Consider the following 25,559-nt stretch of genomic DNA (forward strand, 5'->3'; position numbering starts at 1 on the left):
TTCCAGATAAGCTGTGAGTAGGACAGGGCAAGCTTTGGAGCAGCATTTTGGCATCTCTGCACTCAGTGATTTCTCCCAGCCCTGTTCTGTCTGCACCATCTTGGGAATTACTGAAGCTTGCAGGTGAAAGGGTGCTGAGGTTTGAATTGCATCATATCTCAAGAAGTTAGGAAGTGAAATAATTTGTATAAAAAGCTTTTTGCAGAGTGTTTTTGGCATTTATCAGTGTCCAAGAAGTGATGTGCTCTGCTCCTTCTTGAAAAGGTTTCCTGTAGAATTCTAAATTGGAACAGCATTTTGGCATCTCTGCACTCAGTGATTTCTCCCAGCCCTGTTCTGTGTGCACAGGGGGATGGCAGCAGTGTGACAGGGCACTGGCTCAGTTCCAAATGTCCCAATGTGTGGGGACCTGCTGACGTCCCTGTGACATCTCTGCTGGCCACAGCCTGCCCCAGGTGGCCCTGCTGAGCTGGGGGCTGCAGCCTGTCCTTACCAGCCCCAAAATCAGCCCTTTGAGGGCTGAAATAGCTGAGGTGAGCTGCAGGCACGCCCTTGGTGCTGCATAGATTCACTCACCACAAATCCCATTTTCTGATGGCAGATATGCTAGTAGGAGTTCTTTTAGGGAGGCACTTTTTGGCTCAGGGGTGCTGGAGACTTGGCACAGAGCTTACACACCATAATCTGTCAGATCACAAAATAAATGTGTCCTGAGTTGGAGGAAGTGAGTTGTTCTGCAGTTTTCCATGAGACCAATTGAATATTTGCTTGAATTAAAGCTTAAAAGTTAATGCTTTGCAGGTAACAAATATCAGTTAGGTTTATCAACAGAATATGCAAAGCAGGTATCAAGGATGATGGCATTTTACCATTATGTGGTTTTGGGGTTTTTTCTTTGCATTACTGCCATAGTTAAAAGCAACAGGAAGCCTCAAAAAATCTGAGAGTTTTCTATGGAAAACTTCTGAAATGAACCCACTGGTCAGTTCCATCCTGCCAGCTGCTCCTGTCAGGATATTCTTCATTTGCCAGATCTTAATTAGTAACTGCAGCATAGGCACAGAAATGCTAGTGAGAGCTGCAGGCTCACCTTTGGTGCTGCATAAATTCACTCACCACAAATCCCATTTTCTGATGGCAGATATGCTAGTAGGAGTTTTTTTAGGGGGGCATTTTTTGGCTCAGGGGTGCTGGAGACTTGGCACAGAGCTTACACACCATAATCTGTCAGATCACAAAATAAATGTGTCCTGAGTTGGAGTAAGTGAGTTGTTCTGCAGTTTTCCATGAGACCAATTGAATATTTGCTTGAATTAAAGCTTAATAGTTAATACTTTGCAGGATTGAGCAGGTTACAGATATCAGTTAGGCTTATCAACAGAATATGCAAAGCAGGTATCAAGGATGATGGCATTTTACCATTATGTGGTTTTGGGGTTTTTTTCTTTGCATTACTGCCATAGTTAAAAGCAACAGGAAGCCTCAAAAAAAAAAAAATCTGAGAGTTTTCTCTGGAAAACTTCTGAACTGAACCCACTGGTCAGTTCCATCCTCCCAGCTGCTCCTGTCAGGATATTCTTAATTTGCCAGATCTTAATTAATAACTGCTGCATATGCAGAGGAATGGCAGTGAGAGCTGCAGTGGCCCTTCATGTCTTGTTTGTGATTTGGGGAGTTGAAACCAGCAGGGCAGAATGAAGTGTTTATTTCAGCTGTAATTTGTCATCCCTTTTTTGCTCTTCAGGGTTTGTTTCATGTGGAATGCTTTACACATTCCTCTCTGAAACATTCAGCCTCTGAGGTTTCAGTCAGATGAATCTACGTTACACAAGTACAAATTCAAAAAAAAAAAAATTAAAATATTCAGAAATGTGAAAAACACCAATCACTTGTTTTTAAAAATTTAAAAGTTTAATAGTAATAAAATGGTTATAAAAATAGTATTACAATTAGAGTAATAAAAAAACTTGGACAATTAGGGTTAGAACAATATGAGATATAATAAAATAAAAACAGAGAGTTACAGACAGTCTGGGTAGCTCTTTCTGGGCAAAATAATCCCAAAAAAGGGCCCACATTAACAGAGGATTAAAACCCTTAAAAGCAACAGCCTGTTGCATATTCATACACCTCATACATGATGCATACTTGTTTTTAGAATTTTTAAAGTTTAATAGTAATAAAATGGTTCTAAAAATACTAATATAATTAGAGTAATAAAAAATTTGGACAATTAGGATTTAGGACAATACGAGACAATAAGAACAAAGAGTTAATTTCTTCTGATAATGGAATGATAAATTCTTTTTCTCTGAAAGATTCAGGTGTCCTGTGGCTGCTATCTCGGTGCAAGTACCTCATTCCTCTCTTTAAAAAAAGTATCTTACATAGCATAGTTTCTATTATAACATTATGTTATAACCTGAGGCTATATTTAACACACTAATTAAGCAAATTAATATTTTAAAAACAAAAAATTAACAATCAAGTAAATTAATAAAATTAAATTAATAAAATTAAATTAATAATTAATAAATAAAGCATAACTTTCTAACATAACACATATAATATTCACTTTCTTATTTGCAAAAAGCCATTTTTCACAAGAAAGAAAACCACGCTTTTGTGTCCGTGCTGTTTGCTAACTCAGAAACAGAGGCAGAAGGGAGAGTCAGCTTTAACATTAATATTCTCTTTTTTTTTCTTGCAGCTGATGAGGATGAGCAGCAGCAGCATGTGGCAGCAGCAGCAGGGGCAGGGGCCAGGCCCCGGGCCCAGGAGGAGCAGCGGGCAGAGGGGATGCCCCGGCGCCGCAGGAACATGGGCACCAGGCTGATGGCACAGAGGAGGGCCCAGCAGGCAGAGCAGGGGCTGGAAGGTAACTCTGCCTGCAGCTTGGCAGCGACAGCCACCCACTTGGAAAAGTTAAAAAGGTTTATTAACAAAAGTACAACAAAAGGAGTACATAAGGAAAAATTCACAGCACTGCGAACTGCCCCTCATGGATACCAGTTCACCTTCAAGGTGGATGCTCAGTGTTTTATACCCCTGGGGTTGCATCAGCCAGCCCTGGCCCCTCCCAGAGTCTGTCATTCAGCTCTTCTGTGCCATTTATCAGTGCAAACTGCTTTCTTGTTGTTGGATTGGGGTCAGGTGTTGCCATGCCTCACCCCCTGAGCACCCCCAAGCTTTTCCATTCCCACTGCCCCATGCCAGGGACACCTGTGCAGCTTCTCTGTACCTGTCCTGGACAGCCCAGGCTGTGTGATGGCAGCAATACAGGGGGAAAGGGAGCTGTGGGGAGAGCAGAGGACATCTAAACCACAATAACATAACCATACTGAAGGGAGACAACCCATCCTTTGATCAGCATCGAACTCCAATTTATTGATCCACCAGGCACATTTTATAACAGTGTTAATTAAGCTCATACATATTGCAAAACCCGAGCTCATCATTGGTTACAGATTAAACACCAACCCCTCCTTTTGTTTTCAATACCTGTGGCTTGTTATTGAAACCAAGATTTGTTTTCTCACCCTGATATGAATGGTTCTCAAGGCCTCCATGTTTGTCACTTTTGCTTTCCCAAAACTTATCCAAGGACAAGATATTTACTTGTTATTAAAAAACGACCTGAGAACTTCTGCTGTTTACATAAATGTGCCTGAGAACCTTGTTGTTTACAGAAACAGGCTTTGAGAATTTGCTCCTCACAGCTGCCTTTTACTTTTCCATCAGCTGTATATGATTATGGCATGTCTGAACAAAACTCTATAAGCCATTTCTGAGCAAAATTCTCCAACACCATACATCACTAAAGCTTTTCTTAATGTTCACACAATTGTCATCCCTTAATTGTGAGAGCCAATGATCTCGTTATCCATCTCTAACAAGCTCATCTTGCAGGCATTGAAACAAAGCTTCACTGCAGGTGTTAAAGCTGGGCAAGGGTTGCAGCTGCCTCCTGGAGGAAGTTGCTGATGGGTTATTTACAGTTTCACCATGATCTGTGTTGGGGGATAAAATGTAAAAAAATATAGATAGTGTAGAAAGTAATTTTATTTTTGAGGAGTTGTAGTTGTATTAATTACGAATTAATTTTCCTCAGAACCAGAGGACACAGTCTCAAGCTACATCAGGGAAGGTACAGGTTGGATATTAGGAAGAAATTTTTCACCAAAAGAATAATAAAGCACTGAAATGCCCTTCCCAGGGAGGTGGTGGAATCACCATCTCTGGATGTGTTTAAAGAAGCCTGGCCATGGCACTTGGTGCTGTGGTCTGGGTGAGGTGTGAGGGCATGGGTTGGACTGGATGATCTGAGAGGTCTCTTCCAACCTCATCATTCTGGGATTCTGTAAAGATTAAGAACAAGCCTGCCATTAGCAGGCCACAGCTGTATCCAATAATTATGAGTGTTATAAAAGAGTGAGTTTACTTGTTAAGAAGAGAACTAGAGTTTGTCATCTGTGCTGTGAAGAAGAGTCAGTGCTGTGAGGAACTACCCCTGAGAAATCACTGAGAAAGTATAAAAAATTTACAATAAAATAACACCATATTTTCTCTCCCTACTTCATCTCTTTTCTCTCTATACCCCTTACATTAAACCTCTGCCTCTTCCTGAGGTGAATCCTGCAGGATTCACCTGGAGGATATTTGTGGTGCCAGACCCTTCACATCCTTCCTAAAAACTTTTGTATTCCTGCTTAGCCATGCAGGGAATTAAATTAAATTACCTTAATTAATTTAATTAATTTAAATTACCTTAATTTTTCACTCTCTACAACTCCCTGAAAGGTGGCTGTGGTCAGGTGGGGTTGGTCTCTTTGTGTGGTGCCAGACTATTCACATCATTCCTAAAAACTTTTTAGGAAGTTTCCTCCTTAGCCATGCAGGGAATTAAATTAAATTACCTTAATTTTGGTGACCTTATCACTCTCTACAAATCCCTGGAAGGTAGTTGTAGTCAGGTGGGGTTTGGTCTCCTTCTCCAGCAGCACTGACAGAACCAGAGCACACAGCCTCGAGCTGCACCAAGGGTTGGATATCAGGAAAAAGTTTTTCACAGAAAGGGTGATAAAGTTCTGGAATTTTCTGCCTGGGAAGGTGTTGGAGTCCCCATCCCTGGGTGTGTTTAACAAAGCCTGGATGTGGCACTGGGTGCCAGGGTTTGGTTGAGGTGTTGGGGCTGGGTTGGACTTGATCTTGAAGGTCTCTTCCAACCTGGTCATTCTGGGCATTCTGTAAATTTGGGAAAAGAGAATCCACACCTTGCATTGAACAACAAGCTGCAGTGCATTACTGATCCCTTTTAAATTGGTGGGAAGCATTAATTCCCAATGGAATCTCTGCAAAACATGGAGTTCTCTCTCCAAGGAGCCATCCAGGTGGTGCTCAGGATCAAGAGGAGATCACCACAGCCTGCAGCGTTTTGCCAGCAGGTTGTTGACAATGTGTTGTGTAAATCCTGAGCTGCATTTACAGTTCACAGCTACATTTCTGTGCTGTAGACAAAAATATGGTGATAAATAAGATCTTTCTACATCCTGTAAGTATAATTCCCTTTTCTGGTGAAGCTTGACACATGATTCTCTTTATTGCTGGAGAGATGAGATCACCATGATTCACCCCCTGGATTCTTTCTACTTTCAGATTGTGGGTGAAGTGTTCAGGCTTTGTGCCCAAGTTCTGCAGTTTGCAGTGGAGATCAGGGTGATTTGTGGTGTGCAGGAGGTGAAAGCACTGAGCACACACCTGTCATGCCTTCATTAGGGTCTGTTTGCACTTGGTTCAGCTTTTCTTGCCCTGCAGTTTGGAGGAAGCCTCACGTTGGCAGGTGAATGTCCTTTTCCAGCTAATTATGTTCAGCAGTTTCACAGATGGAGATTGGACAGGTGTGAACTTTTCAACTTTGGTTATTTCTTCTCGTGTGATAACATCCTGGAAAGAAAATGGAATCTAAAAATAGTCAGTTTTCAACTCCAGACATCAAAAGTTTGAATGCTGAGGGCCGACAGTGAAGCTGTCAAAGCAAATAGCTCATCTTATCTTACTTTGTCACTTTAGCAATAGAAGAATCTGTGTCATTGGGCTTTATAAATAATTCTTTTGCAGCTTTCTGTACATCAGATGCAAGTGCTGCTGCTTTTGCATGAAGTTCCCTTTGAAATGACATGCCTTCTTTTATTTGTTTTCCCTAATTTCTTACCCAAATTAAACCAGCTTCTTGCTTTTTTGCTTCTGTGGCTGGTTTTGTTCATATTTTGGGATGGTTTCTCCAAGTGGCTGAGCACAGGTGCACAGCAGGAGCAGCAAAGCCTTTGGAGATGAGCAGGGATTTGGGCAGAGGAGAAGCAGCCGTCCTGATTCCCCAGCACTGAGGTGCTCAGTGGCCATTATTAATTGGGATTTGCCACCCAAATCCTTCAGCCTGGCCCTGAGCTGCTTGTCTTAGGTAAGGCATTAAGATACCTGTCTTTTGTAAAGGTTTTTTCCTTACAAAAGGATGTGTTGAATTTTTAAAGCTTTCTCTGTGGACACGTGGAATCACTATAGAGCAGTTTTCCCTAATTGCTGCTTGCATTTGAACCAGCTGGAATGGCAAGTTCTCTCCACAGCAGAGTTTTGTGCTAAAGAATTCATTGGCTCCTTGGAAAGAGAGCCCAGTGCAGCACCAGGGCTGAAGAGCAAAATTATTTGGCAATTTAGACAGAAACACCAAACCCAAGCCAGTCTGGTTTCTCCACTCTTGCCTTTGAAAACTCCTGAACATCTGCAACCAAAACAGATTTTTTTTGTTGTTGTTGTTGTTTGTTTGAATTTGTTGCAATTTTTACTGGTAAATTTCTGTTCCATCTGTGGAATTTCCACTCTGGGCTTGTGCTGAACTTTGGGCAAAGCTGCCTGATCCTTCTGTGTGTCACTCTGATTTCTGCCAAGAAGTGATTTCTTCACCAGGTGATTTCTCAGCCCTGACCATCCCCGTGTCCCTGTGACAGTCACAAAGTGCAGTCAGGTAGAAATCTGTTGCCACCTCAGAATTTTCTGCCTGTTGGGAGCCAGTTCTGCTGACTCTAGGAAATGTCCCCCAAGCTGCACTTGCAGACTTTGGAGTTGTGGTTAGCATGAGGGTTTTTCTGTTTTCCATCTAACAATCAGATTTCAATTCCAGAATGAGAAAGAAGCTTTGAGGGTGAAGTTGTAGCCCACGGTTTCTGCTGCCTGTGCTGAGCTGCTGGGTTTGTGCCAGCACTCAAATCTCTCACAGAGCAATGGGGGAGGAAAAACACCCCCAAACCCTGGGCACTGAGATCAAAACCTTGAAAACTTCATTGTCCTTTCTGTAGCTTCAGTTCTACTTGTATGGTTTCTTTTACTTGTAAATTCCTTATTCCTGTATTAAATGATTCCTTATCCAGATGGATAAGGATAAGGAGTTATTAAATACAGGAATAAGGATAAGTAATCATTTAATAGAGGAATAAAGAATTTAATTTAATCATTTAATAAGGAATCATTTAATACAGAGATAGTAAATTATTATTTTCAATATTCAAATCTACCCTCACTGAATTTTGGAGCAGAAAGTGACCCATCAAGGTGATATTTCTATCAAAAACATAATTTCCTCTCAAGTGACAAGAAACTCATGAAGATGAAATAATGACAGGTAGAGTTGGGTTCTCTTGATCCAGCTGTGCTAAAAATAGTGAGGGGTTTCTGTCACTTGGTTTTGTCTCAGATTATAATTTCTTCAGCTTGCTGGGGTAGATATTAAATCAGTTATAGATTGTCACAGACAGACAGTGGTGCAGCAGCAAATATTTTGACTTTCCTCCCAGAGGGAGAAGCCAGCAGGTGCTGGGTCCCTGATTGCCAGGGTCCCTGTGGGCTGTGACAAGGGACAGCCCCAGCCAGGTACCCTCTGATGGCCAGGGATTGCTGGGAGATCTCTCACTTTGTTCTCCTTGGTGACAAAGCGATTCTCAAAATGACTGGGACCCCTGAGCTAGGGCCTTTCAAGCTGGCTTTAGAAAAATGGTTTTGATTGCCTCAAATTGCCCAATTTCATCCCAGCCACAACACTCCTGCCTTTCCTGCAGCCCTCTGCAATCTGGGAGTGTTGTTAAAAACTGAAAACCTCTGTGCTCTGCACATTTGGAGCAGGGTGCCTGCTCCTCTCTCTCCCTGTGGAAAAGGAGAGTCGTGGATTTATGTGGTCAGGTGGAGAGCCCAGCCAGCAGACTTAATTAACTCTGTGTGTCTTAATTTAAATTGAACCCAGACAGAGGTGGCTTTGTGGGCTGGCTGCAGCCAGGATGAAAATGCTGCAAGGCAGAAATGGGTGAGGATTTCAGGCATTAATCATTTAGGGCAAGAAAAGCCAAGCTGAGCAGTGGGAGAAGGGGATAAAGTGGAGTGGGGGAGGAAAAACACCCCCAAACCCTGGGCACTGAGATCAAAACCTTGAGAACTTCATTGTCCTTTCTGTAGCTTCAGTTTTACTTGTAAGTTTGGATAAGGAATCATTTAATACAGGAATAAGGAATTTAATTTAATCATTTAATAAGGAATTTCATACAGAGATAGTAAATTATTATTTTCAATATTCAAATCTACACTCACTGCATTTTGGAGCAGAAGGTGACCCATCCACCTGATATTTCCATCAAAACCATAATTTCCTCTCAAGTGACGAGAAACTCATGAGGATGAAATAATGACAGGTACAGTTGGGTTGTCTTGATCCAGCTGTGCTAAAAATAGTGAGGGGTTTCTGTCACTTGGAGGGGTGTGTCAGGCCAAAACTTTGCTGCTGTTGATGTGAGGGAGAGAGAAATTGGTGACTATAAATGCCCTAAATCATGGTGTGATTTATAAAATGTCCTAAATCATAGTGTGATTTATAAATGCCCTAAATCATGGGCAGAGCAAGAACCAGACTAGTGCAAGAAATGCCAAAATTACTTTCTAAAATGTCCCACACAACAGGGACCTCTGGGTCTGCTGGGGGTGTGGGTGAAAAAAAAAGGAAAAGGGAAGGATGTGTTAGAAGAGCCTCAGCAGCCCAGTCCATTTCCACAGAGTGTTTTTCAAGAGTTTGAATTTGAAAAACTTGCATTTTCACATCTTCAAAATGACCTCTCTGACCTGCTGAAAAATGTGTTGCCAAAACATGGATTTTTGTATGGATTTTTGTTTTGGTTTGGATTTTTAACAAACAGAAAGTAAGGACTCCCTCGAAGAAATAATCTGCTTTTGTCAGATTGTTTTTATTATTTAATATTTTTAAAATATTTATTATTTAATATTTTATTATTTCACAATAGCAATAATGGTAGAGAACCCAGTCTATGGGCTTGTTGAAAAATGTGTTGCCAAAAAATGGGGCTTTGTATGGGTTTTTGTTTTGGTTTGGATTTTTAACAAACAGAAAGTAAGGACTCCCTAGAAGAAATAATCTGCTTTTGTCAGGTTACTTTTATTGTTAATTTTTTAATATTTATTGCTTAATATTTTATTATTTCATAATAGCAATAATAGTCTGTGGGCTCTGGCAGTAACATAAAACTCCCAAAAGTTAAATATCCCAACATCTGCATGACTTTTTCCTGAGCTTTGAGCATTGTGCAGCTGAGCACAAGTATTGGAATCTCCAGCAGAGTGAACATTTGGTTAAAGTATTTTACTTCCACAGCATCACTAATGATAAATCCAACAGCTTTTGACAGTTTGAGTGCTCGAGTTTGTGAAATAAAACATGAGAAAGGAAAGTTTGTGAGTGCAACATAAATGAAATTATAAGTTACTCTCTTCTTTTGCATGGTAAGGTTTGGAGATGAGAATCTCACATTTCTCTTTGAAAGTATTAATCATTATTGGGAAAGAAAGCAAAAACCAAGGTTTTAAGTTTTTAAAAATATAATAATTGGGCATTTTTAAATGCTTTTTATTGCTTTGTGTGGCATCTAAGCTTAGCTTTCAAATACGGCAGCTAAAAAAATTGTGTATGAGTGTTTTCTGCTGCTTTTTTGGGGAAAATAATATAAAAATAATGCTCTATCCCCATTGAGTGATGGATATTGTGCATAAGTTCAAGAAGAAAGTGTTTGTGCTGAAATCTCTTAAAATAAGCACTTTTTCTGAGCACTGAAAGCTCTGGAAAATGTGTAAATTTAGAAGCAGTGATGTGGTCCCACGCTTTTCTCGTGAAACGGAGCTGCGTTAATTGGTTACTTGAAATTATTTTAATGCTTAATCAGTGGGAAAACCTTTCTAGTACAGATGAACTTTGACTAATATCCCAACCAGTGAATCAAAAGTCAGTTTTGCCCCCAGTGAGTGTCTGATCCTGCTCAGGCACAGCCTGGGCAGGGGGGTTTGTGGTTTCTCACTTCTGCCAAATGCTTCTAACTGAGAATAAACTTCACATTCTGCTCCAAAGCTCTGCTCTTTGTGTCTGCTGCACTTTTCTGCCCTAATGTTGCCTGCTTTTTGTGGCTTCTGATTAATAAACCGGTTTCTCGTTCAGTTTCTAAATTAAAAATTGAAAACACACCAAAATTAAGGGTAGTTATTAGACTGTAATTAATCCCAGCACAGGGTTAACCACACCTTTCCAGTGGCTGGTGTCACACATCTGCTGGGTATTAATTACCTGCTGTTAATAACATTTTCTGCTTTTGCCTGGCATCTTTCCCCCCTCACCTTTCCCTTACTCCTTTTGTTAGGTGCTGCATAAATAGTAAATAAGGCTGATGTGCCCAAAGTACTTTCTGGGAGTTTCACCTGTACAACTTTCTTTTTTTTTTTTTTTTTTTAATGGATGGGAATCCATTTGCTTCGCCCAAAATTTAAAAGGAAGCAAGACAAGGACAGCTAGACCAGGTTGGATGGGGCTTGTGGAAGGTGGGAGTGGCAGTGAGGTTTTGGAACAGGATCCTTAAGGTCCTTTCCAATCCAAACCATTCTGGGATAACTAAAATGCACAATGCTGATTGTTTATTTTGGAAGGTTTTGTCTGTTCTGTACACACTACAGAATTCTGCTGAATTTCTGTCCTGGTGGAGAACATCCAGCACTCCAGCACATTTTCTAAAAGTACTGGGAAGCATTTTTAAAAAGAAATCTGTAAATTTCCAGCAATTCAGACACCTGTGTGATAACTTCCCTGTTGTGCTGCCTCTCAGTGTGTTCAAAATACCAACGAAAAGCAAAATTTCCCTGAAGCCACCTCTCAGCTGGGCAGCAGAGAGCCCAGCATTTGTGTAAAGCAGAGTTTGTCACACTGCTTGTGCTTTCTGCCTGTGGGTGGGAACTCCTGGCACTGCTGAAATCACAGAAAGGTTGGGTTGGATTCATGTTAAAGCCCATCCAGTGCCACCCCTGCCATGGCAGGGACACCTTCCACTGTCCCACGGTGCTCCAAACCCTGTCCAGCCTGGCCTTGGGCACTGCCAGGGGTCCAGGGGCAGCCACAGCTTCTCTGGGAAATTTCACAGAGGAAAAATTCATTCCCAATATTCCATTTAAACCTGGTTTCTTTCAATCTTAAAATTAAAAGAAATTTTCTGTCAGTGTGGGGTTTCCCACTGGCTGCCCAAGCCCAGCTCTTGGGGGATGCTAAACTGCTTTTCATGAACCCTCCTGCATCCTTCCCGAGCTCAGGGACAGATGGAGGCCAAATTTCTCTGGGCTCACTCCCCACAGAGTCTCCCAGTGCTGTCACAGCCACAAGTGTGTGAAAAGTGATTGTTAAAAGAATCAATCACTGAAACAATCCCTGCTTGATGAAAATGAAATTAAGAATTGCTGGCCGTGTGCAGCACCCTCCCTGCTTTTGGTGGAGCTGTGACAACAAACGAATTTTTTTGTCACAGCTTTGGCTGTGTGTTTATGTTGCTGTCAGCACCTTCAGGTTTGTGGGGTAAATTTTAATTTTAAGCCAGGTTTGGTGCCCTGGTGACCTTTGCAGCTCTGCTGAATCATGGCTGTGGCTGCATCCCCGTCTCTGCCTCTTTTGAGGGTGGAACTCCACACTGCAGGAAGCTTGGGGGAAGTGGTGCCTAAAGGGACACATCAAATGCTTCAGAAAGAAGGAATAACAAAGGTGTGTTTGATCCAGGACTGGAAAAAAGGCTTTGCAACAAAGCTTCCTTAGGTTTCTGGTTCAATTAATCTTAATATAGATGAAATCTGAGAAGCCCTGAGGTGGAACAGTGTCATAGATGCTGTTTTATATTTGTGGTGTTTGCAAGAAATAATTTTCTAAACTATAATACCAGAGCTGTTAATTTTGGAGTAATAACTAGTGCTGGGTATGCTCCTCTCAATGCTGTATTTAAAATAGAAATAAAGTTATTTTAAGCATCATTCAAATTATAGAAGCAACTGTGTCAGGTGTGAGTATCCTTGGTGCAGGAAGGGGAACAGTTTTGTTCCTCTCAGACTCCAGCATTTCTCTGAAGGCCCAGCTCAGCAACCAGGCTCAGATTAATTCCATCTCCTGAAATCTGCTGTTATTTGAGAGCCACACCTACACAACTCTCAGATTTATTTCTCGTGATGTCTTGGTAGTTTAACCATAGAACAGTGTCATAGATGCTGTTTTATATTTGTGGTGTTTGCAAGAAATAATTTTCTAAACTATAATACCAGAGCTGTTAATTTTGGAGTAATAACTAGTGCTGGGGATGCTCCCCTCAATGCTGTATTTAAAATAGAAATAAAGTTATTTTAAGCATCATTCAAATTATAGAAGCAACTGTGTCAGGTGTGAGTATCCCTGGTGCAGGAAGGGGAACCCTTTTGATCCTCTCAGACTCCAGCATTTCTCTGAAGGCCCAGCTCAGCAACCAGGCTCAGATTAATTCCATCTCCTGAAAACTGCTGTTATTTGAGAGCCACACCTACACAGCTCTCAGATACATTTATTTCTCGTGATGTCTTGGTAGTTTAACCATAGAACAGTGTCATAGATGCTGTTTTATACTTGTGGTGTTTGCAAGAAATAATTTTCTAAACTATAATATGAGATCTGTTAATTTTGGAGTAATAACTAGTGCTGGGTACGCTCCCCTCAATGCTGTATTTAAAATAGAAATAAAGTTATTTTAAGCATCATTCAAATTACACAAGCATCTGTATCAGGTCTGGGTATCCCTGGTGCAGGAAGGGGAGCCCTTTTGATCCTCTCAGACTCCAGCATTTCTCTGAAGGCCCAGCTCAGCAACCAGGCTCAGATTAATTCCATCTCCTGAAAACTGCTGTTATTTGAGAGCCACACCTACACAACTCTCAGATACATTTATTTCTCATGATGTCTTGGTAGTTTAACCATAGAACAGTGTCATAGATGCTGTTTTATACTTGTGATGTTTGCAGGAAGTCATTTTCTAAACAATTTTACCAGAGCTGAGCTGTTAATTTTGGAGTAATAACTGCTAGTGCTGGGTGTGCTCACCCATTGTGACTGGAGCTCCCCTCAATGCTGTATTTAAAATAGAAAAAAAGTTATTTTAAGGATCATTCAAATTATAGAAACAACTGTGTCAGGTCTGAGTATCCCTGGTGCAGGAAGGGATATTTAAGAAGGGATATTTAAGGGATTTCAGCACAAACACTTTCTTCTTGAACTTATGCACAATATCCATCACTCAGTGGGGATGGAGCATTATTTTTATATTATTTTTCCCAAAAAAGCAGCAGAAAACACACCTACAAGATTTTTTTAGCTGCAGGATTTGAGTGCTGAGCTCAGATGCCACACAAAGCAATAAAAAGCATTTAAAAATACCCAATTATTATCATTTAAAAAACTTTTAAAACCTTGTTTTTTGCTTTCTTTCCCAATAGTGATTAATACTTGCAAAGAAAAATGTGAGATTCTGATCTCTAAACCTTACCATGCAAAAGAAGAGAGGAACTTTTGATTTAATTTATGTTGCACTCACAAACTTTTCTTTCTCATGTTTTATTTCACAAACTCGAGCACTCATGATGCCTTGGTAGTTTAACCATAGCCCCATTCCGTGTCTTGGAATTAGTAAAACAAGAATGTTTCCAACCTAATTCTTCATAAAAAAGAAGTGGGAGTGTCATTCATCCATATTCTTCTTTCACAGCAGCTTTTTGGGTTCCCAATAAAGGGACCAGGTGCTCTGGAGAGAAAACAGAAAACATCCTGGCACAAATCTCCTCCAGTCTGGATCTGAAGTCAGCATCCAGCAGAGCAGCACTGGGGATGCTCAAAGCACCAATTATTTTACCCCAAAAATAAGATATATGTGAGAGTTTTCATTTTGAGCCTGCCATGACTGTGAATTTGTTTGTGCAGTGAGCTGAGGATTTCTCTGGGAGTGCTGAGCTCAGTCCCCAGCACTGATTCAGAGCAGCAAATAAAAGTGGCCAAATATTGCTGAGCTTTGAGCAGGGAGGAAATGGCTGCATTTAAAACTTCTTCCTCAGGCTTTGAATGAGCAGAAATCCTCATTTGCACACCCTTTGAGCATAAAACCCTTTCATATTTCACCCTTGCAGAATCACCTCTGTAAACAACCATTTGTCAAACAACAGGCAAATATTTACATGTCATTTTCTTGCAGGCAGACCCAAGATTTGCATTTCAAGGATTTTTTTTCCCCTCATCCCTAAAAGGTTTTTTTTCTGTCAGAACCCAGTGTATGAGTGGGGTGCCTCTGAATCCCATTTTTTCAGTGAAAATTGTTTGTGCAAAGCCTGGGGATAACTGGGAAGTCTCTGCAGGCCAATGTTGAGCAGGTAAATAATGACAACCATTAGCACAATTTCTGTATCAGAGAAAAATCTCTCTTTTTAATTGTGGAAAACAAGAAATATTATGAAAAACCTCCCTTCAAAGGATCAAGGAAATTTTTGTCCAATTTCTGTATCAGAGCAAAAATCTCTCTTTTAATTGTGGAAAGCAGGAAATATTTATGAAAAGCCTCCCTTTCAAAGGATCAGGGAAATTTTGGTACAATTTCTGTACAATTTCTGTATCAGAGAAAAACCTCTCTTTTAATTGTGGAAAGCAAGAAATATTTATGAAAAGCCTCCCTTTCAAAGGATCAGGGAAATTTTGGTACAATTTCTGTATGAGAGAAAAATCTTTTTTAATTGTGGAAAGCAAGAAATAGTTATGTAAAGCCCCCCTTCAAAGGATCAAGGAAATTTTGGTACAATTTCTGTACAATTTCTCTATCAGAGAAAAATCTCTCTTTTAATTGTGGAAAGCAAGAAATATTTATGAAAAGCCTCCCTTTCAAAGGATCAAGGAAATTTTTATTTCTGCCTTCACTTGAGTGTGTGTTTGCCTTGTTACTTCTGCTCTGTGGCTTTGGCAGTCTCTTGTGATTTTTTTCCCCTTTTTTCCATCGAAAAGCTCTTGTCTGAAGTGTGTGTGTGTATCTCCTTTTCATCTCCTGCTCCTTTCCTAAGCAGCACTGAAGTTCCTCTGAGAGACTTTTGACAGCTGATTTCAAATTTGTCTTTTCTGCGATGTTGCAGAGGAAGAGGATGCTGAGGAGGTGCCAGAATTTCAGGTGTCTGGGAAAATTGGAGCAAAGAAGCAGAGGAAATTAGAAGAGAAGCAAGCCAGGAGAGCACAGAGAGAGGTGAGGATTTCCTGCCACGTCTCGAGCAGAGAGCTGGGAATGACACAGAAAGCCAAAGCAGTGTCATCATCACTAAATGCTTCTTTTATCTTAAAAATGTCAATTCAGCTTTCGCTGGCCCAAGAGGGCTGTGGAAAACTCTGTCTCATTTGCTTTCCATTCAGGCTCGTGGGGAGGACAGGAGTTAAACTCTTGAATGCTCTTTTTTGGATGTTTTTGCTGCTTTCCAGCTTAATGCCACCCCTGTCTCCCCTTAAAAATAAAAAATACATTCCAGTCCCCATGGAGCTGGTGTAACACCCTGGGCAGGTGTGAGGAGTGCTTCAGGTGCTCGCAGAAATGTGCTTTGGTTTGATCTGTGTTTAGCCATATTTATTATTTTTTTAGACTGAGGGAGATGAAAAGATTTCTGGTGTTAATTCCAGGGAAGCAAGAGGCATTTCAGCCTTCTGAAAGCAGCACTTTGTGCATTTTCCTTGGAATTGTTCTACTTTTTTATATATAAATTTTTTTCAAACTCTCTATTGTTCTGTATGAACATTTTTAAAGCTTGTGGAAATCTCAAGTTGGGTATTTTAGTGTCACCTGAGGTTTAAATCCAGCTTATTAGATGAAGCAGTTGGTAATAAACTTAATTACTGGTTATATATATACTTCCATTATGAACCTTTTCTCACTGAGTACTTTCATCATTTTGTTACTTTCCATACTCATTGAATTTCATTTTCTTTTCTTTTTTTTTTTTATGGAAAATGTGAATAAAGTTAAATGAAGTTGGATGAGCATCAGTTGGTGGAGCAAGGAATCTTCTGTTTCATTTTAAAACATGCTGATTTTTATTTTCCCATGTAGACAGATAAATTCCTTGGATGGGGATTTTTCTTTGAAACTCTCTAAGCCAAATCCTCCACTGGAATATTTTCTGCTTGTCCTTTTAATATATTTTCAAATAATATATTAATATATTTTATTTTATTAACATATTTTCAATAATTATATTTTACTATATTAATATAATAATGTAATGATATAATGTTTATATTTTATTATATTAATATATTTTCATACCCTGAGGAGCCTGAAAAAAAATCTTCAAAAAATCTAAACATAGCACAACAACACTGTCTTTATTTTTCCCTCAATTTGCAACAATTTATTTGTCTTAACAACAAAAATAAAATCATTTTAAGATAAAAAATAAAATTATTGCTGCTTTTTCTACAAGAGATTCTGCCCAGGTTAATGATACGTGTAAATGCACTTTTTTTACATTGTGTGTTCCAAATCCTTTTTTTTTCCTTCCTTCTTTAAGGTCCTTCCTAACTAAACTTCAAGTGAGGAGAACTGAAATTCCATGATACAAAACTGCTCAACATCACTGTTGTAATTAGCTTATAAGGACATTCAAAAATAAATTAGATAAGTGAGAAGAGTGATTTCTAAATTTACCAGAGAGTTGAGTGTGCTGAAGGGAGGGGAGGTGAAATGATAGTGGCTTTTTATTATTATTATTATTATTTTTATTCTTTTTGATATTTCTTTCTGCATCTAAAAGGTGGGAAGAAAGCCCCTCTTTCTTGAAATATTTATTTACCTTCTTTTACTTTGATTTCTGTTCAGTTGAGGGCCGTGTAATTTATTTTTGCTTGAATGAGGAAACTCGTATTTGTTTCTGGTTTAGTTTGCAGTATTCCTAATAAAGACTGCACTACAGCACTTCTATTTCACATGGCTCTGGGAAAAAGAGGAATACAAACTAAAAGTCTAATTTTATGTGTTTGTTTATTTATTTCTTTTAAATGTTGTGCACAGCAATCCACAGAGTACTTCCTAGAACTTGGAAAATGGCTCAAATGGCTGAAAATTGCTCAAATCCAGCTTGGTCACTTGAGCAAGTACCTTCCTACTTAAATCCTGTAATTTTAAACTATTTTAGTTTAGTTTTATTATTTGTTTTCCCAGTATTTATCAGGACAGCAAGCCCACCCACCTTACAACAGGAACATTATTCTGCCTCTCAGAGAAAAATGCTTTCAATATTTAATTTTTTTTCTTGGTCTAAGTTGATAATCCAGTCACTGCTGAACATTTGCAGCATGGATCAAACTAAATGTGCATGATCATGGTATCATCATATGAAAGTTTAAAATGTAGATTCAAAAAGAGTAAAGTTTGGCTTGCATCATGTTTATTTCAGGCTGAAGAAGCAGAGAGAGAGGAAAGGAGAAAACTCGAGTCCAAAAGAGAGGAGGAGAGGAGGAAAGAAGAGGAGAGGATTCGTCAGGAGGAGGAACGACAGGTGGGAATAATTTTATTTTATTTTATTTATTTATTTCAGGAAATCCTGAGCCAGCTTTGCTTTGGGGATGGTTTCTGGGGGAGTTCTGTGCCCAGGAACCTGCAGGGACCACAGGGCCTGTCCTGCTCCAGCCACATCCAGAATTTGGGAGCTCAGGAATTTGCCCAGCCCGGCTCTGAGTGTCTCCCAAGGATGGAGATTCACAACTTCCCCTCTTCCCTGGGAGCTGCCAGCTGGAACCAGCAGGGCACAAAGTGAAAGGCAGCAGCAGCAGCAGCAGCAGCAATTCATTTTGCAAGTGTTGTGTGAAATTTCATTTTAATTTTATGTATTTGCATGTGCTTCCCAGTGAAAGCTGCGTGAGCTGTGCATATGTGAGCAGGAGCGACCCAGAAAAACAGGTACAGCTCAGCTGAAATGCTGCTGGTGAATTCTTTTCATTAGAGAGGGAGGAAATCTTGGACATCAGAGCTGCTTTTTGTACTCAGTGCTGGCTGAGAACTCCGTGCTCTGGTGCTGCTGCAAGGTGTGGGGTGGAAAGGACAGAGGTGTTCTGCACAGTTCTGAGATGAAAAATTGCAGCCCTCAGCTCTCACTGTGAATTTTTTTGGTGTTTTTTTGGAAATTTGTGTCTCTGCTTCATGGAGATTTATTTTAATTTGCTCCAAGAGCAGGTTGTGCAAGTGGGGTGTGTTACTGATAATATTTTAGAAAGGAAAAGATAATTTTTCCTTTCCTCTGTTGAGGGTATGAAGGCAGGATAAAGCAATTTTAAAAAATAACCCATACATTACACATACAGATTATATCCATGAGATTTTTATGTGAATTTCCATTGAGCTCTAGGATTATTCCCCAAAAATCTCAAAATTTTCCTTCTGAACTCTCAGTTCCTTCCCATCAGTACAAATCTTCAAGTTCAGAAATTGGAGGGGGAGAATGTCAGCACTATAACATCAGAATATGTAGAAAAATCTGAGATTTTGTAAAGCAGCTTGACCAAACTTCCAGAGGACCGATAATTCCACAGCTTCCCTTGCAAGACAGATGTACAAATTTATTTTTTTAATATTTTCCTAAAGTTCTGAGAGCTTCATGTTCTTGAAACCATTAATAATGAGCTGAGATGACTCCAGTGCTTTATGGGAATGGTGACACCCTGGCTGGACAGTGCCATTCAGTGACACTGGAACTTCCAGTCCCTGGCAGGGTGACAGCACAGAAGGTGAATTTTTAAGCAAATTCTACCTGAGCTGGGCCAACCTACTCCTCCAGGGAAGCTGTGGCACAGGACTGAGCTGTTCTGCTGGGCTTTAGCAATTTAGCTGGGTTAACTCAGGCACAGTTGAAAAGTTCAGCAGAAAATAAAATTAAAATTTCAACTTCACACAGAAATATTTATTTACCTTCTTTTACTTTCTGTTCGGTTGAGGGCCGTGTAATTTATTTTTGGTTGAATGAGGAAACTCTTACTTGTTTCTAGTTTAGTTTGCAGTATTCCTAATAAAGACTGCACTACAGCACTTCTATGTCACATGGCTCTGGGAAAAAGAGGAATACAAACTAAAAGTCTAATTTTATTTGTTTGTTTATTTATTTATTTTAAATGTTGTGCACAGCAATCCACAGAGTACTTCCTAGAACTTGGAAAATTGCTCAAATGCCTGAAAATTGCTCAAATCCAGCTTGGTCACTTTAGCAAGTACCTTCCTACTTAAATCCTGTAATTTTAAACTATTTTAGTTAAGTTTTATTATTTGTTTTCCCAGTATTTATCAGGACAGCAAGCTCACCCACCAGGCTACAACAGGAACAGTTTCTCAGAGGAAAATGCTTTCAGTATTTATTTTATTTTCTTGGTCTAAGTTGATAATCCAGTCACTGCTGAACATTTACAGCATGGATCAAAGTAAATGTCTTTGACAACATTTAATGTCCATGCTCAGCTGTTTCCTGGTAATTTGAAATTTGTCTTCATGGAGCCTGTAACAGGAAACAGAACAATTGAAGAGAGCCTGTCCTTAGGCTCAGAACATCTCATTTTTCCAATCTTGTTACAGCCTGATGGAAAAGGCAGAGCCTCTGAGAGGATCATTGGGTTTATGGAATACACAGGATAAAATGTCATTTATTTTCCTCTAGAGCAGGAATTCTTCATGTCATGGCTTGCCACTAGGAAGGCCTTGTGGACTGCACATGTTGTGATTCCATTCCCTCATCTGAAAGGCAAAATTCTGAGAGACACCTCAGGTAGTGACTGATAGCAGATAAAAACCAGGGTGGATCTGGTTTTTTAGAGGCATTTTGGTCACTGACATTGCTGTAGTTTATATAATCCCACAAGGCACAAAAAAATCAGTTTATCACTGAAATTTGCCTGAGAAATGTTGCAGTTGTCAGGTACCTCCTTTTCCCTTTCCTCTCCCAGAGTATTTCTGCAGAGACAAATCCCCAACCAAGCACAGCCAGCTTTGGTACCTAAATTTTGACTGATAGCAGGTAAAAACCAGGGTGGATCTGGGTTTTTTTGAGACATTTGGAGACATTTTGGTCATTGACATTGCTGTAGTTTATATAGTCCCACAAAGCACAAAAAATTCAGTTTATCACTGAAATTTGCCTGAGAAATGTTGCAGTTGTCAGGTGCCTTTCCTTTCCCAGAATATTTCTACAGAGGCAAGTCCCCAAACAAGCAGAGCCAGCTTTGGTACCTAAATTCCACTTAAACCCTTTTTTTTCCCAGTGTTTTTCCTAAGAACTGCTACTAAAATTGTGCTGACAGGTAGGAACTGTGACTTGAGGGAGTTATGGGGGCTAAAATCTTGCCTAGCCTTGAGAAAAATACCCTCTGCTTCTATTTCAATAGATTTGTATGCACTCCTAAATAAAATGTGGTTGCCCCTTGGCTTGAGTGAGTGTTGCAAACCAGATCATGTATTTTTAAATTCAAGTTTCCTTTCCAGTGCTCTGCTGAGCTGATTGGCTGCAGGCCTGAGGAGGCTCCTTTGTAACTGGCATTTGCTTCAGCTCTGCTTTACCCTGGGGATTTCCCTTTCACTCTTGGAGTTTTTTGGTGGTGAGCTGGTTTACCAGCTGACAGCTTATCAATGAGAGTGAATTTCCTCTGATGTTGCAAAACAGAGTCTTCAGACAAAAACTGGCAGATTGCTCACACAAAAAAAAAGCTCTTTTTCCTTTGCCTGTGCACAGAAATTTTGGTACATTTGAAATTAAGTGCCTAAATGCACTTAGATTTTGGTAAATGTGTATTTAAGTGCCTAGATGCACTTAGATTTTGGTAAATCTGCATTTAAGTGCCTAGATGCACTTAGATTTTGGTAAAATTTGCATTTAAGTGCCTAAATGCACTTAGATTTTGGTAAATCTGCATTTAAGTGCCTAAATGCACTTAGATTTTGGTAAATCTGTATTTAAGTGCCCAAATGCACTTAGATTTTGGTAAATTTGCATTTAAGTGCCTAAATGCTCTTAGATTTTGGTAAATTTGCATTTAAGTGCCTAAATGCACTTAGATTTTGGTAAATCTGCATTTAAGTGCCCAAATGCACTTAGATTTTGGTAAATTTGCATTTAAGTGCCTAAATGCTCTTAGATTTTGGTAAATTTGCATTTAAGTGCCTAAATGCACTTAGATTTTGGTAAATGTGTATTTAAGTGCCTAGATGCACTTAGATTTTGATAAAATTTGCATTTAAGTGCCTGAATAACAATGGTTTGGATCTTCAGAGCTGTAGAAATGAGGGTCAGCCAAAATCACAAGGATCCTCTGGAAGGTTTGACCCTAAAGTTTTGACTTTTTGATCATGGAAGAAGAGGCACCAAATTTTAATTATTTTATTATATGAACATCAAGATTTGTGTGTGTCTCAGCAGAACTCTTCATTCATTGTCTGTTTGATATTTATATCCATTTTTCTACATTAGCAGTGCATTTCTGGAGGCTGATGGAGAACCACTCCATAACTGCAATTTAAGCATCAGTTTTCAAGTGTGCATTCTTCCCTCAAAATTAATTTCTCATAAGTGAGGACAAGTTGAAAACCTTGAAAAAAAGCCTCATTTTTCCTCAGATTGTGAGAGGTTAAGGACACTTTCTGTCTAAGCAGTGAGGGGGGCAGGAATCCTACAGATCCCTCTGCTCTGTGCCAAATTATTCTCAAAAGTCACTTTGGGCTTCCTGTAGAACCTGCCCTGACAATACAAAAACTGAATTCTGTGCAAGGAGGGATTCTTTGATCCATGGCCTTTTAAACACTCGGGATGCTTTTCTTCATCCTAAAAATTGAGAAAACAGCCATAAATAAAGCACAGACAGGGAGCAGGTGGTGCCTGAAGAGTGTTTGCTCTGCTTTCCTCAATACCAGTGAGGTTTTGTCCACCCAAGCAGCATCCTGAGCAATCTGTGATCCCAAAAATAAATCAATGTGTGCTTCCAGCTGGGAGCCTCAGAGAGATTTTGGGATAATAATATTCCAAATTTTGGAAATAATCCCTGGGATTATTTCTGCAGAACCTGCCCTGACAATACAAAAACTGAATTCTGTGCAAGAAGGGATTCTTTGATCCATGGCCCTCTAAACACTCAGGATGCTTTTCCTCATCCTAAAACTTCAGGAAACAGCCAAAAATAAAGGAATGACAAGGAGCAGGTGGTGCCTGAAGAGTGTTTGCTCTGTTTTCCTCAATACCAGTGAGGTTTTCTCCACCCAAGCAGCATCCTGAGCAATCTGTGATCCCAAAAATCCATGTGTGCTTCCAGCTGGGAGCCTCAGAGAGATTTTGGGATGCTGTGGGTTTCACTTTTTGGAAATAATCCCTGGGATTATTAAGAGGCAAACAGAGGGTGAAAGGAGCCTCACAGCACATCCAGGTCCTTGGTGGGTTGGGTGGGAAAAAGAACAGAAAACAAAGGTTTGAGTGACTCATTTATTTATTTATTTGTTCAATAAAAATGTGGTCAAAGTGGGATTAGTTTGTTCTTCACATGCAGTGGATTAAATTGATCAAAAAGAAATCTTTACACTGTTCAAGCCCTCAGTCTGGGTAACATTTAGATGGGTGAGGAGAGAGACCAAAAAAAAAAAAAAAACCCAAAAAAAAATAAAAGCAGCTGAAGATGAGCATCTGCAGTTACCACATTTCCATCTGCTGGGATTTCCCCAGCACCCCACCCATGGCTGGGGGGTGGCCCAGCCACTCTCTGCTCTGAGCCACGAGCTCAGGAGGAACCTGAGGGCCAAAAGTGGGGGGTTTGAGCTCAGAAGGGACCTGAGTGCCCAAAATGTGGGGTTTGCAAGGGGGGTTTGAGCTCAGGAGGAACCTGAGTGCCCAAAATGTGGGGTTTGAAAGGGGGTTTGAGCTCAGGAGGGACCCGAGTGCCCAAAATGTGGGGTTTGAGGTCAAAAGGAACCCGAGTGCTCAAATGTGGGGTTTGAAAAGTGAGCTTGAGCTCAAAAGGAACCCGAGTGCCCAAATGTGGGGTTTGAGCTCAAAAGGGACCTGAGTGCCAAAAGTGGGGGGTTTGAAAGGGGGGTTTGAGCTCAGGAGGAACCTGAGTGCAAAAATGTGGGGTTTGAGCTCAGAAGGGACCTGAGTGCCCAAAATGTGGGGTTTGAGGTCAAAAGGGACCTGAGTACCAAAAATGTGGGGTTTGGGCTCAGGAGGAACCTGAGTGCCCAAATGTGGGGTTTGAAAAGTGAGTTTGAGCTCAAAAGGAACCCGAGTGCCCAAATGTGGGGTTTGAGGTCAAAAGGAACCTGAGTGCTCAAATGTGGGGTTTGAAAGGGGGGTTTGAGCTGCAGAGGAACATGAGTGCAAAAATGTGGGGTTTTGAGCTCAGAAGGGACCTGAGTGCCCAAAATATGGGGTTTGAAAAGTGGGTTTGAGCTCAAAAGGAACCCAAGTGCCCAAATGTGGGGTTTGAAGAGGGGTTTGAGCTGAAGAGGAACCTGAGTGCCCAAATGTGGTGTTTGAGCTCAGAAGGGACATGAGTGCCAAAAATGTGGGATTTGAAAAGTGGGTTTGAGCTCAGGAGGAACCTGAGTGACAAAATGTGGGGTTTGAGGTCAGAAGGAGCCTTAGTACCAAAAATGTGGGGTTTGGGCTCAGGAGGAACCTGAGTGCCCAAATGTGGGGTTTGGGCTCAGGAGGAACCTGAGTGCCCAAAATGTGGGGTTTGGGCTCAGGAGGAACCTGAGTGCCAAAATGTGGGGTCTGAAAGGTGAATTTTGAGCCCAGTGCCCTCTCTGTGCCTGGCACAAAATCCTGGCCTCAGTTTGTGAGGAGACCCTGAGGGTCTGGAGGTGTTCCTGGGTTATTTGTATGGACACACTTGAGTTTTGTGGGAATTCTGCTGCCTAAATTTGACCCTGCAGCTCCCACACAGCTGCTCCATGAGCACGTGAGAGAGGAGAGGGTTAGAGAGATGGTGAAACAAAAAATATTCTAAATAAATATAAATATTCTAAATAAATATAAATATTCTCAATAGATATGAATATTCTAAATAAATACATATAAATCTCCTAAATAAATAGAAATATTCTAAATAAATATAAATAAATCTTCTAAAATAAATAGAAATATTCTAAATAAATATAAATAAATACTCCCAGCCATCCTGACAGTGCTAGGGTTCCCCTGCTCAGTCTCCACCTTGCTTCTCCCTGGGCACTTGTGCAAACTCATCTCTCCTCTTGCTCTGAACCAACCTTTTAAATAAAATCCTTTTTTTTTTTCCTACAGATTGAATCATAGGTGAATTTAGGTTGTAAAGCCTTTGAGGATCTTCATGAATTTTTAAGTTTTAGATGGGAAAAAAAGGCAGCTGGAAATATTTTAATGTTCTGGAGAAAGCTACAAGCACCAGGAAGCTTTGAGGGCTGCCAAAGCAGTGGCTGAGAGCACCTGGAAATGCTCTGCTGAGCAAAATTCAGCATCTGGAAAATAAAATCCTGTTGGCAAAAGAGGGGCTGGAGGCTGAGTGTTCTGCTCTTCTGCCTGGTTTGGAATGGAAGTGCTGATAGGAACCTGCTGGGGTATTTCCAGAAACTGCAAGGTGCTGTTTTTCAGGTGGGGAAGGAGCACAGGAAGGAGCTTTGTTCATTTTTTAGACCTTCCAGAAGCAGGAAAATGTGTTTTAGTTTTTTAGTTGTTGTTGCTCTCAGTGTCTTCTGATATTATCCTTTTTTTTTTTTTTTTTTTTGCAGAACCAGCTAGAAATTATTTACCAAAGCAATTTTGAGGCTTTGTGATTGGTTTTTTTTTCCTTTATCCTCATTTCAAATCTTGCTGAATTACAACCTCTCTAATAGACCAGGGGAAGAACGTTATTCTTGCCTTTCCAGGATCAAGATTAAATTTAATGCACTTACAAGAAAAGAACAATTGCTGTTGCTTCCAGATGAAATATGGTTTTGTTGTTCTTGGCATCTGGAGTGCATGTAAGGGAAAAAATCTGCTGTTGGATTAATTGTTGTGGTGATGAATGACCCAAAAATGATCTGGTTGTGTCTCAAGAGCTTCCTCAGATCTGTAGATTTTTCATGAGATAGCAGTTTTAAAAAATGGATTTGGCTTTGCAGTTACACCAAGATCCTTTCAGT

The 25,559-nt window shown here is 40.2% G+C and overlaps 1 protein-coding gene across 1 annotated transcript in view; it reads left to right on the forward strand.

Moving 5' to 3' along the window:
* The window catches only part of DDRGK1 (DDRGK domain containing 1), a 46,611-nt gene that overhangs the window by 7,213 nt on the left and 13,839 nt on the right, over positions 1–25,559 (forward strand). The window contains exons 2-4 of the mRNA XM_063157863.1: positions 2,711–2,878; positions 15,529–15,635; positions 17,833–17,934. Coding sequence (XP_063013933.1) covers positions 2,711–2,878; positions 15,529–15,635; positions 17,833–17,934 — 377 coding nt within the window. The remainder of the gene's footprint in view (positions 1–2,710; positions 2,879–15,528; positions 15,636–17,832; positions 17,935–25,559) is intronic.

The sequence above is a fragment of the Melospiza melodia genome, chromosome 5 (genome assembly GCF_035770615.1).
Source record: "Melospiza melodia melodia isolate bMelMel2 chromosome 5, bMelMel2.pri, whole genome shotgun sequence".
Taxonomy (NCBI): domain Eukaryota; kingdom Metazoa; phylum Chordata; class Aves; order Passeriformes; family Passerellidae; genus Melospiza; species Melospiza melodia.